Source organism: Corticium candelabrum, chromosome 8 (genome assembly GCF_963422355.1).
Source record: "Corticium candelabrum chromosome 8, ooCorCand1.1, whole genome shotgun sequence".
NCBI lineage: Eukaryota > Metazoa > Porifera > Homoscleromorpha > Homosclerophorida > Plakinidae > Corticium > Corticium candelabrum.
Window position 1 is genome coordinate 5,341,671 of NC_085092.1, and position 13,105 is coordinate 5,354,775.

Below are 13,105 nucleotides of genomic sequence, written 5' to 3' on the forward strand. Positions count from 1 at the left end.
CCATTCTTCACTCAATTCCAACCACTCAAACCAAAACACCTGGTCTAACAATGAAGGATAATCAGTGATGAGAATGCTAATACAATCATATCAAAACAACGTTATTGCAACTGCACATGTAAGAGTTAATAATTAATGACCTAAGTGAATGTATTTATAGCTTGTGAGATCGTAGGGTGCAAGCTCTTATAATTAGTGTTGGAGATCAGGCAACTTGCTTCAGAGCTTGCTTGCAGTCAGATGTGACCTCTTGGCAGCAAAGTGACATAAAAGTGATTCTTGGACTTCCTTCCCTCTTGAATGGACTATTTAGCAGAGCTAACTAGACATTAATACGACGATGACTGTAGTATGAAGGAGAGTGTATGGGAGAGTATGACGTACATAGTGATGTGTTTGTTGGCGGGTTAGTGACCGATAGTTGACGCGAACAGTGCAGTAGTTGTCTATTTCTATTATGCCGCGAAAAAGCTGCACAGCGACTTCTCGCTCAGGTCGGTCGCTCCAAGAGTACTTGGCTTTATCAGGGGAAACGCTGGAGCTGGAATTGAACAGCCTTAACCTGGTACTTCCTGGCACGAAAGATGAAAAAGCAGTGAGATTATGGAACCATTGGAACGAGACGCGAACAGATGTGGATGAGGGTACACAATCAACGTCCAAAACTGAGTTGCCGATAGCATCCGCTCGTTCCCACGAGCCAAATACCAGGGTTGGAAGAAAGAGAAAACGCGTGCAGAAGAAGTTAAAGCAGTCGGCAACATCACCTCTGTTTTCCGCGAAGCAGCAGCAGTTTCTCTCGGAACTGGTGACGAAGATGGTGCAGGCGGAAAAGTCGCAGGTAGATGTAGATGGGGTGCAGGTACAGACCCAGCGAGTTCCGGCAGAGCAAATCTCACGAAATCCAGCAGCAGACTTCTTCAAAGTCGAAATGCAGAAGGCTGGCACGAGGAGAAGCAAGTACGCCGGAGATCTCGGAAGATAAAGAGGACGTCCAACGGCCAACTCCTCGGCGCACACAGACAGGTATGCATCGTGATCAATCTCACACTCTGCATAGCGTCTATCCTGTTTCGGAAAAATGGGTGAGGAAGATCCTTCGAAGTGAGTTCGTTGACTTTGACGCGTTGTTGGCCAAATGCCCAAGTTCAATTCTATACGCAGCCAGTGCAATGGCCGACCAGTCCCAAGTCGCATTAGAGGTTGGCCCTGCAGGTCTGAGCATAGCACAAAAACATTAACGCCGCTTGGTGACAGACATTACTTCGTGGCTTACAGCATGGTCTCTGTTTGCAAACACGCTGACAGAAGGCAATCCAAGTTGAGCGTCAGAGTTATTTGGTTACCAGTTACTAATTGCATAAGTAGCTAGTCGATTTACTATGGTGGCATCGCTACAATGTGACAGGGCGTTCCGTAAAGCAGCCTCTTGTGAGCCGGCTCGACGTGTCATTATGGTCCATCTGTTTCACTAAACAGGCTAGAATGGTATGCTTCAAGTGTCGAGATTCTGAGCACCTAGCTTCCCAGTGCCCCAAGAAAAGACAGCAGTACTTTTGGTCAATGGGCGACGACAATTCCAATCAATCGGGAGAACTTACCAGCAAGGGAGCGCGCGTTGTCGCCCTCGCAAACGCCAACGTGCGCAGCGTGTGCAGAGATTACAAGAGTGGAACGTGCAACAATGTCGAAGAAGCATGCAAGTTTGCCCACACGTGTAGCTGCTGTGGCGGACAACACGCGGCCCTTGCGTGTGAGTCAAAAAGACAGTAAATGCGACGGGGGCGCCTCAGTAATTAAGAACAGTAATTTTAGAATTAATGTCAGAGAGTTTCGTTTTCTGTTGCGATCTCACCCCAATGCACGGTGGGTTGACTGCTTATTAGAGAACTTAGAGCAAGGGTTTAGAATAGGTTGTAAGGACGACACGCTACATTACTCAGCACGTAACCTTCAGTCGGCAATTCAGCATCCAGACGTCGTCTCGGCAGCATTGGCAGCAGAGTGTCATAAAGGTTTTATCTCCGGACCACATGACCATTCCCCACTAGCTAATTTCGTTTCGTCTGGCTTGGGTGTGGTGCCCAAGAAGGACGGGTCTTGGCGACTTATCTGTCATCTGTCGGCACCCATGGGCAAAAGTGTGAACGATGCAATCGACAAATCCGCTGTTACCATGAAATACCCATCAGTGGACATGACCATTGCTATGATTGAGACGTTTCTATCATCCCCGTACATGATCAAAATTGACTTCAAGAACGTGTTTCGTCATTGTCGTGTCCATCCAGACGAGTGGCATCTGTCGGGTTACGCGTGGTGGGGCAGCTATTACTACCACAGGAGGTTGCCGTTTGGTTTGCGGTCGTCCTCGTGGTTGTTTAACCAAATGGCAGACGCAGTACAGTGGATTCTGCGTGTCAAGTTCGGTATCCGACACGTCATTCATTACCTGGATGATTTTCTGATATTAGCTTCCACGAGTAAGAAGGGACAAAAATCTTAGACACCACCCTGGCGACGCTCCAGCGTCTGGGTATAGAGTGGGCACCCGAGAAAGTGGAAGGACCGGCAAAATTTTGACTTTTTTAGGTATAGAGATTGACTCACACATTAAGGTACTACGCCTTCCGCAGTCCAAATGGGAAGATCTCGAAGCCGAGCTGCAGCAGTGGTACTTACGTAAGAAGTGCACAAAACGCGAGTTAGTTTCGCTGATCGGCAGGCTCTCGTTTGCTGGGAAGGTCCTACCGGCAGGGCAAATATTTATTAGAAGATTAATCGATTTAGCAACAACTGCAAAAAACACTTAGTCATCAAGCAAACTTGTCACAGAACACTAGCGCAGACATCGAGTGGTGGCAACACGTACTTCCGCCGCGGCCAGGGAAGTCGTACTTCCTTACTACTTCGTGGTAGCTGTCTCCAGAGATGCAGCTGATTTCTGACGCGGCAGGGTCACATGGTTTTGGGGCCTGTTGGAACAGACAGTGGCTGTGCGAGAGCTGGCTGGAGCAACACCAGCAGAAGTCGTTTTTGATCGCGTGGAAAGAGCTGTACGCTATTGTTATCGCGGCAGCTACCTGGGGGTCTAAATGGACCGCAAAACGTTTGCTTTTCCACTGTGACAACCATGAGGTAGTTGATATTTGGCAGAAAAAGACCACTAAAGACAAAACACCTCATGCAGATCGTACGTTCGCTGTACTTTATAGCAGCTAGAAGAAACTTTACTGTCTCAGTCTCACATATTCACGGCGTGAATAATACATTGACTGATGCATTGTCTCGCGGACAGGTGGAGAAGTTCAAGGTCCTAGCTCCACTGGCAGATCCGGAACCAACACCGCTACCACCCAATTGGGAATCGCTCTGGACCACAATGTTTGGCAGTTTCAACGTGCAGCAATAGCCCCGTCAACGCGGGCGGCCTACACTACGATATGAAACAATTTAACAACTTTTGCCAACGGCTGGGGATATCTCCCATGCCTACTTCAGAGACCACACTTTCAAGATTCGCGGCGTTCAGCGCAAGGGCAGTTGGAGCGGAGACTATCAGAGTGTATTTATCGGCAGTGCGTCACTTTCACATCCAGGCAGGGTACATCGACCCGTTCCAAACAACACCTCGTTTGCAGTTGGTTCTTTGCGGCATACGGAGATCACAAAAGACTTCTCACAATAGACCACTTCGACACCCGATCACGTTGCCAGTTCTTAAGGAGTTTGAAGACGTCCCTGCGCCCATGGTCTCAGCTGTGCCGGAGAGATAAGCTAACGTATTGGGCAGCATTCACAACAGCTTTCTTTAGTTTCATGCGGGTCTCAGAATTTACAGCAGCAAGCGACACGTCCTTCAACAAGCGGACACTATGCGGAAAAGATGTTCAGTTTAAAAAGGACATGGTAGTGCTCCACTTATGAACGGTATTAGGCAGTCCTGTGGATGGACGTTGGCTTACTGCTCTTCTGCTTCCAGTCAGGAGCATTTCTGTCGAGAGACAGACTTTCTTTTCAACTGCGATCTTTACTGGATAATGTGGGTATGGATTTGAGCTCATACACCTCCCACAGTTTTCGAATTGGAGCAGCTTCTAGTGCAGTGGCAGCTGGATTACCAGAGCATTTGATCCAAAGGATGGGCCGTTGGACCTCTGAGTGCTCCAAGACGTATGTGAGATCGGATATTCAAGTGTTGCGGTCTGCGGTGTGTTGCATGAGTGAGTGAAAATAGTAAATAGAAATAAATCGGCAGTTGTTTTGTGTTGCATTTGGTTCATGTCTCCATCTTGCGTGGTGCCGCGACGAACCAACGCATGCTGACACTTGCTTGGGAGGGTGTTTGGGGGGCAGCCCCACTGGGGCCGCAGAGCAAGCGGCATGCCATCAGAGTACAGGCGTACCATTGACAAACAGTGGTATTTCTGGTAACGAGGCTATTGTTAGGTCTGGTGGCAGCTGCCAAGCGGCAGCGGGTCCTTTGTGCTGTCAGGCGACAGTGGCAGTCTGCGGTCCTGCGTGCCCAGCGTTGGGTGGCGCTAAGCATAGATCAGCCTCGATAACCGGAAGCTGTCCCCCCAATTAACCCCACTGGTGCCTTGCAACACGTCGAGGAGAATTAATTGCAATTAAGGCAACGTCTTTGCATACATTTCAGTGATTTCAGTCTTTGTCGCTTCAGACAAGTGGCCAAAGTCGAGATTGCCAACAAGAAATGCATAATATGAAATGCAGGAGGCCGTCAGTATCCACAATAGCACGACTGATGATGAAGCTTCAAGTGCAGTTTCTGTACAGCTGTGTTTGTCGCATCTTGGTTTAGAATTGCTGCATCAAATTCTGCACTTGTATGAAGACAGAGACTTTCTAAGTGTTTGCAGACTGCTTGCCGTAGAATACATGTGTTTGATCGAATGACACATGTTTGCAATCGCCAAGCATTACATGAACTGCATGCTTCTCAAATCATTGTAAGTAGATGGTTAGAGCTAATGACTGTGAGACTCTGCTAGGGTAATAACAAAGCAAGTCTTCACGCCTAATTCCGAACTCATAAAATAGCAAAGACCCAATAACCACTCTCTCTCCCAGCCCTCTCACGTGATCTCCCACCACATCACGTGCAAAAAAGCACTGCACACCATGGACAACCAAATCTGCAGTGCAATCATGTTACACACACACACACACTTCCTACCATCACAGGCCCTTGCCAATCCTCCCATGTACAAACAACAGTTCAAATGTCATCACAAAATATGTTACATACAAACAAACTTACATTAGTTGTTGCTGCTTTGTTGCACTTTGATTCAATGAGACGTTGTACTACAGGTAAACGACCATCACGACATCCAATGAGAAACGGTGTGTAGCCAGACTAAACAATTTGAAACAATAACTACAAGTCAGCAAAAGTAATGTTAACAGTAAAACCATATTCCGATCTTCAATGTTGAGACCAATACTCAACAGATAATCAACAACATCAACATTACCAGCAACGTGTAGAGCTGTCAATCCATACTGTAGTTGACACACAATGTTAGAAGAACATTTATCAGTACAATACTAACTGCACTGCATGGAACACACATATACAACAGACACAATTCAGGGCTAGAAAAATACATCATCAATCAATAGTCTTGGGTAGCCAAACCCTCTCCCATCAGGTCAAAGTTCCAGGCAAGAAAGGGTCTGGTGAAGTGTCGGTGTATTGCTGTTTTACAGATAATGTGTGATTTAAATACCAAATTTGGTTTGTTAGACGTTCACTAAAGACAATATCAGTATGCACACATCATCTTGTTTTCGATGACGTTAGTTGCAAGATCTTACAAATATATCTGCCACTCTAGACTGTCTGTGGTCACTTTGGACACCAAAAAGCATCCAGTACTGTACATACATATACAGGAGTACATACATATCCAGTCAAGTCACTGCTATGTCACCTCCTTTCCCCTCATGACTCTCCACTGTCACATCAGACATAACAGTCCCTAAACTGTTTTGCAGAATAAGAATCTATGCATTGATTCACACATCTGCAAAGCAATCTTCGTTTCTTGTGACTTATGATCTCCACACACTTGACAATCAAAGCTGGACATACTGCACAATGTGTCTACACTGTATAAGCAATAGCAACCTTTCTGGAGTGCAGTTAGTACAGATTTAGGACAACGTCTGACACACAGTGTGGACATCTTCTTTGTATAAAATGAAATCAGGCCACATAGGTTTTGCTTACATATTTAAAAACGACTCAAGAGGCATCAATGTGTGGTTAACAGTGTCACATCCATTGACAAGGACTGTGCTTTGTAATGGATGTTTTGCTTTCATTATCTATCATGCCAAACATTTCACCAGGACACCATCTAAGTTGCATGCTTGGATATGCAAAAACGTGGACTTGTATGCACAGTTTTATGAATGAAAACTAAAGTCTACCACAAAAGTTTAACTAAAAGCACAAGACTAATCATTGAACATTGTTTCTTCATGTGATGTTTCAATCATGAGCATCAAACTGTATGCACATAATTCATTGTATCTATACACAATGTCCTTCCAGTTGACACGCCTTTTCTTCATATTATTTTTACTCAACTCCATCAACAAAGTGACAATTACCCCAACCTCAAAACTACACCAATTCCCATACACCACAAAACAGCCTATGTTAATCAACACAGTGTCGCTAATGTAACACTCATTTACATCATTTCTCAATTGGCAAAATCAAATCACAAATACTGTCACATACTAATACACTCACATAGCTTTTTACTTGTTTGCTGCAACCAGCAGCTACCAATCTCTTCATAATAGACACATGACCACCAGCACTTGCATAGTGTAGAGCTGTTAATCCCAACTACCCAGATAACTGACATAAGATGATGATGTTGTTAGCAGTGAATACAATACTAATACATTTACATCTAGAAACACTGACTATAAAATATAACACATCCAATTCACCATTTCTTCTCACTAAACCCAATTACACACAATACATCATAACCTCGTTACACCACCAAACGTTTAACAATTCATATCATTTGGACTCCATTGACGTGTCTGCTTGTCTCTAAGCATTTAAGTCTTGCAAACACTCAATTTCACCTCAAGCCTACATCTGAGGTGACAACCTGCTACATGTCGCTTACTTTTAGCAATAGCACATACAATATCTATTTTACTAAAGAAATATACACACAAAACACAATAACTAGAAGTATCTATGTTAAAACCTTTCTCTACTTTCCACTCTCCTTCATTCATTTTCATGCCCACACTTGAATAAATATATACGAGTAGGAATGAAATAGTGCAAGGTAAGATAACAATGCCAATCTAGCATGTTTCTTCTCTGTTCTGTGTCTATATCTTACAACACAATGTTGGTCCAACTTGCCAGCTGTGACAACCTATTCATTGATTATTCATTGTAAGCACACCAGAGATGCCATTAACATTACTCATTAAATCAATCATTGAAACACAACAAACTGCACTCAAATTTCTAACCAATTTATCAACTCAACACAAATCTGACAATCACAATAAACTAACAAGTTGCACATAGTGACACACACTTCACATATTACACTGCACTCTCACCTCCTTCTCTTCATACTTCACATTGGCTTCTTTTCTTATAAGTAAATCAACCATATCGGTTGATCCCACACCACACGCTACTTGAAGAGCAGATGGAATACCATTCAATCCAGTACCATCCCTTCCCTACAAAATATGGAGTCCTCTAAAGTAAAGTCAGTTGTAAACCGTCCATAACATGGGAGTGTGTGTGGACGTGACCATATAGCGAGCGTCATTTGTGTCGGCTAAGCAAGCGCGTATGAGATAGAGGAAACGATTCATTCAATAATCTGGTCGGTACAAAGTCAGACGGTAAAAGCAACGTCACCTCGACTCTTACGTTGACAAGCATAACATACAAACGACGTCTTCACTACAAACATGCTCGCGGCTCGATCACAAATTTTGCGATTTATAACGTCGAACACGCTGCGCTCTCTATTTCCCATCACTCACTCAAATTCTTACATAATATCTTGCTACAACATTGACGTCAGCGCCCTTCGCGATTGCTTCGGAGGCCTTTTCTACGTCCTTTTGCACAACAGCATCGAAATAAGCATGGTCAATCGCTCTTGAACTTTGGCTACTCCCCATCTAGACCGTTAACTCAGACGCAAATGGCATGAGTGCTAAATTGGGACATTATGTCGCGTGACTTAACGCAAAATGTTGATATCAACTAATTTTATTTTTAGATGCATTTTATACCGTAATATATTTAATTTATCGTGTGAGGTTTAACTATTACAATTGTAGCTGCTGGTGCCTACTACTGAAAAGGACACACAAAGTTCCCACAATTTTCGTCGATTGTCACTGTCCATGATATGACGTCTCTGTTGCGATGACATACCAGGTCCATTCGTTCTGTTGATCGTGTAAATATGTTTTTACAAACATGTCTGTTTGCCTGTCTGTCCAACCACAACCCGTCTGTCTGTCTGTCTGTCTGTTTGTTTGTCAAACTGTCTGTCTGTCTGTCTACTCGTCTGTACGTATGTTTGTCTGTCCATTTATTTACAGTTGCTGTTGCTGCACTGCCACATGCAGTTGCTCTCCATGTGAATATCGTCTGCTTATCTTTCATCATAAGAAGACATGACTCTGATGACTAACTCATGCACACATAATAACCAATCTGCACGACAATTTCTAAAACATACAAATAAATGAGATCGACTTGCCTATAAAAACAATAAAAATCAGTTACCAGTGACTGCAAACAAGCCACAGTGTTTGCACTAATCTATAAAATTTCCTATTCTGTAACAACAAATACATTGTTAACCTAACATTTTCCAACACTAATTGATATCAATAACCAGGCTAAGACTCGTGCTTGTCGATCAAACAATCAAGTATCTCCCTAATCATGTCCACTATCGGTTTGAATTGTTGTTACTGCCGACAGTTGACTGAACCACACTGTGCAGGTCAGACAGTAGTAACGAGTCATCAACAGATTCTGGACTTCCAACCATTTCCTACCCTACAAATGCAAACGCTCAACTAACAATATGCAAGCCCCACTTTTTCACACCCCTCCACTTTGCACACAAAGAGCAAAGAGATACAATATCATCACTCTCCGCTCGTCTTGTGCACATGAGAGGCTGTGAAGAAAGATAAAGAAGCTACTAGACGAACGTGCTACAAATTAAATTCATGAACAAACAAGCAATTTAACCCACCCACCCGACTTCACAATTGACTTCACTAACTGAAAGTATCTTTGCAAATTATACTCCTTCAACCCACTGACGTTTCCTAATCAATTTCAGTAAAGTTGTCCTGTTTTTCCCAAGATCATCAGTGTTATTAATATTTCCCATCTCACCACATGATATTATCTCTCGTTGGTATAAATGATTGGCAACATCATCTGCATCCAATTTTGCTACCAGTAAATGTCACTGTTTTCTGATAAGATCCTCTGCCAACTTTTGTCTGCCACATCCTAAAACAACCTTAAATTGAGCAACAGACACAACAACAATCTAAATGCCAAATAATTAATAAGCAAATGAACAGAGACAAACAGACAGACAACAAGACGGACAGACAGACAGACAGACAGACAGACAGACAAACAGACAAACATAAAAACAACAAAGATTGGCAACCTAACATATACATATCTGTGTTTCACTGGTTAGAGATATTATAATTGTTGAAAAATATTTTGTGGAAGGACACATACCATGCAGCCAAATTTTGCAACTGTTGCTTCATTCTGACTTTCCATCACTGCTTTGACTGCAACATCGTCATCCTTGAAACCAATCCAGTGACTTGATGGCCGACTTTCACTACCATATTGTTGCAGGGTGATGACTGCCCGATATCACCGATTCCCTCCAATCTCTGAAGGATCTTTGCAACTGTTTGTTTGATAGAGACAATGTTTTGTTTCATTTCATTTACAACAGTATCCGTATCTATAGAGTGTATAAAAGCATTAATCAATGGTAGTATAATTATTTTGTTAATATTAATTACAATTTCTAAATATTCTACATATTATCTATTGCAAGGCTAAAACCTACTGAATACATAACTTTACAGGTCACACTGTGTAATTTATAAAAACTAATTGTATATGAATATTTTTATAAGTCGGTGCATTCTCTTTATTATTCCTAAATTACAAGTAATGTTCAACATACAGCTACCAAACTGCATGCGTATACAACAATTCAACTTAAATTAATTAATTAAGTAAACCAGATTTAAAAATAAAAATAAAGCAACAACAGTCATCATCATTTGTTTTGAAGACAATTAACATTCCAAAATTTGTGTTTCAAGCAGACAAGTACGTATTATAGTATAGCAAGCTTTCTCATTGTTAATATTAACAACACACACGTCTATGTATGGCTATAGAAAGCCTTTACTAACACATCAATCAATGTCTAATGTCTTCATTCTGTTGACTGTGTGCACAGCTACGTATACGTAGATAGAAGTTATATCATCATGCAGTGTGTATTTGTTATTATTATTTCACAACTTGAAACTGTATATATAATTTTTGCAATAATTGCAATTATTGTAATATGCATCACCGTTTTGGTTCTGAACACCTTCAGTGTACCAGCCTTCTGATTCTAATTTATACATGACACTGGTCAGTAAATGTTTGAAAATTTTTATAACATTGCATGCACGTTACCATTTTGTGTCTCAACTCTTCTATGTTTGCTTTCACATAGAGCTGCCTTCCCCGGAGCTGCTTTCTAATACCAATTAACAGCAATTTGTGTAATAATTCTGGCATATATGGCAACAACAACAATCTTACCATGGAGCGTTCCTACTGCTTTCCTGTTACTTGTTGTTCTTTCTGCACATGCCTCTATATATTAGCAAACATCAATAAATTGGTGATATAGAAATATTGTACACGTCTATAGCCTAGACAATGCAGCATGTACTGACCAGCTCCGAGCTGTTTGTAAACCATCACGTATTGCCAGTCTCCTCTCATTGTGTGAGACCATTTTGGTTGCCATCTTTCTCTTTTTCTTCTCTACCGATATTGTACTAGCAGCCTCGTTTAAACTGGCTGTTGTTATATAGACAGGTACATGCTATTATTACTACGCTTGGCAACTAGCTAGACATATAGGTAGTGTACACACGTAAGTATAAGCATATAAGCACGCATGCATGCACACAACCATGCACACACGCACGACAAATCAAACTACAAGTAACTGGCCGAGTAACACTGCTTAGACAAAACCAGTCCTCTAATGTGTGAAGTCAATAAAAGCATCAATTTGTGCATCCGTCTGTCTATGTGTCTGTCTCTCTGTCTATTCGTCCGTCTGCTTTGTTTGTCTGTGTATCTGTCTGTGTGTCTGCCCATCTGTCTAGTCATCTGTCTGTATACCTGTCTGTCCACCTCTCTGTCTGTGTATCTGTCTGTGTGTAGATCTGCCTGTCCGTCTATCCATCTGTCTGTCTGCCTGTCTCTATTGTTGCCCTCAAAACAAGCAATCAAAAACTGTACACAAACGACAGCAAACAGACTACACGACAAGAAGACAACATTTACCAACACTCACTCTATAACAATAACACAACAACCAATAAAACTACCAAATTCTAACGCATCATGAGAGAAAGACAAGAGTGTCACGTGTGAGCAGTAATTACGTCTGTTGAGATCTAGTTGAGGTAAATACCTTCCATGATTCAAGTCCAAGGTCCAACAAGAGGAGTGGTCACGTTCAGTGAAATCCTCGTTCTACTCCAATAAGCATTGACAGTCTCTGCAGTAGAAAGAGCATGTAAGCTCGTGTTGCTTTTGTTGTGCACGTCTACGTATCAAATCAAAGTAAAACAACAATGACGTTAGCGACTTTCTTCTTTGAACTTGATAGTGAAGATATCCAAACATCGCTTGACATCGGTTGGCAATAGAGTTGCATGAGAGCATCCAAAAACCGTCCCACAAACGATTCGCCGTCTACCTGTACAATAAGATCTCCAGGTTGGTCTTTACTGTTGGGCTGATGGTCAGTCACAAAGAACCGTTCAAAAATTGCAGGATGAATCAACAAGCTACACAACATATATTAACTTATATCAAAATGTCAGGATGGACAACCCACACGAACCTGCACAAGTTGAACTGTTAAACAAGAGTTGGAATGTTTAGTAATGATTTCCTCTTCCCATTCCCACATATTAGAGCTAGTGGGCAAATACAACTAGACCAACAACCAACAGATACTAACAAAAAAACTTGACTGAATTAGAAACAAATTTTCAATACAAACATGAGTAACATGACTACCAAACAAAGTTGCAATAAAATATGTTTTGACTGCAGAACTTTTAGATGCTCGAGGTTTATGAGCCTAAGTGAGTTCCTACAAGATTGCAAAATGTGAGTGTCTATACACTGTGTAATACATCTATACTAAACCAAATGTATAGAGTGAATACAACAATAATGTGACAAATGTGTGTAAAGTTACCGAAACTATAAAACTAGTTTGACAAATGCAGCCACAACCAAACCGGTTTTCAATAGTGTAAGGTAGTCTCCATCCGCTACTTTCCACAAACATCCAGTCTGCTAATAATTAATTAAAATAGGCAATTAGTAATATATTATTATTGTTTTTTACTATTTAATCTCGATTACCGCACAAACATCAGTAAACCCAAATAACTACAAAACCTGACCTTTCTTCACAACACCATAAAACAACTTGCCAGCTTTCTGACGTCATCATTCGACATCCATCGGTCCAAAGCGGCGGCTTTCCTCTCAGCTTGCGCTATAGCTACGACATCTCCACGGTCGGCAGCACCTTGCCGCCTCGTCCTGTGCGTAAAGCATAGGAATCGAATAGAGCGTTCGCGAATCTCTCAGAGAAAAATGCCGACGGGTTGTGTGCGTACGTGTCATTGCGCGTGCGTGCGTGTGTGTACTGTATGGTGACAGTGCATGTTTCAGTCTGTG

At 42.1% G+C, this 13,105-nt stretch overlaps 1 protein-coding gene across 14 annotated transcripts in view; it reads right to left on the reverse strand.

Annotated features, from left to right (window-relative positions):
* LOC134183529 (uncharacterized) overlaps positions 1 to 13,039 on the reverse strand; it is a 31,135-nt gene extending 18,096 nt beyond the window's left edge. Inside the window, exons 1-14 of one of the 14 annotated variants that reach the window (XM_062651099.1) lie at positions 12,826 to 13,039; positions 12,252 to 12,327; positions 11,817 to 12,195; positions 11,065 to 11,191; positions 10,928 to 10,981; positions 10,799 to 10,862; positions 10,692 to 10,733; positions 9,824 to 10,061; positions 9,319 to 9,580; positions 8,089 to 9,112; positions 7,639 to 7,764; positions 6,791 to 6,889; positions 5,440 to 5,529; positions 5,285 to 5,383 (exon numbers count right to left, since the gene is read on the reverse strand). In XM_062651099.1, the coding sequence (XP_062507083.1) occupies positions 5,285 to 5,383; positions 5,440 to 5,529; positions 6,791 to 6,889; positions 7,639 to 7,764; positions 8,089 to 8,217 (543 nt within the window). In that variant the 5' untranslated portion in view covers positions 8,218 to 9,112; positions 9,319 to 9,580; positions 9,824 to 10,061; ... (5 more) ...; positions 12,252 to 12,327; positions 12,826 to 13,039. Of the gene's footprint in view, positions 1 to 5,284; positions 5,384 to 5,439; positions 5,530 to 6,790; positions 6,890 to 7,638; positions 7,765 to 8,088; positions 9,113 to 9,318; positions 9,581 to 9,823; positions 10,062 to 10,691; positions 10,734 to 10,798; positions 10,863 to 10,927; positions 11,782 to 11,816; positions 12,507 to 12,825 lie in introns of those variants that run through there. The other 13 variants (XM_062651098.1, XM_062651097.1, XM_062651094.1 and 10 more) reach the window with 13 other exon arrangements.
* Positions 13,040 to 13,105: the final 66 nt, after the last annotated feature.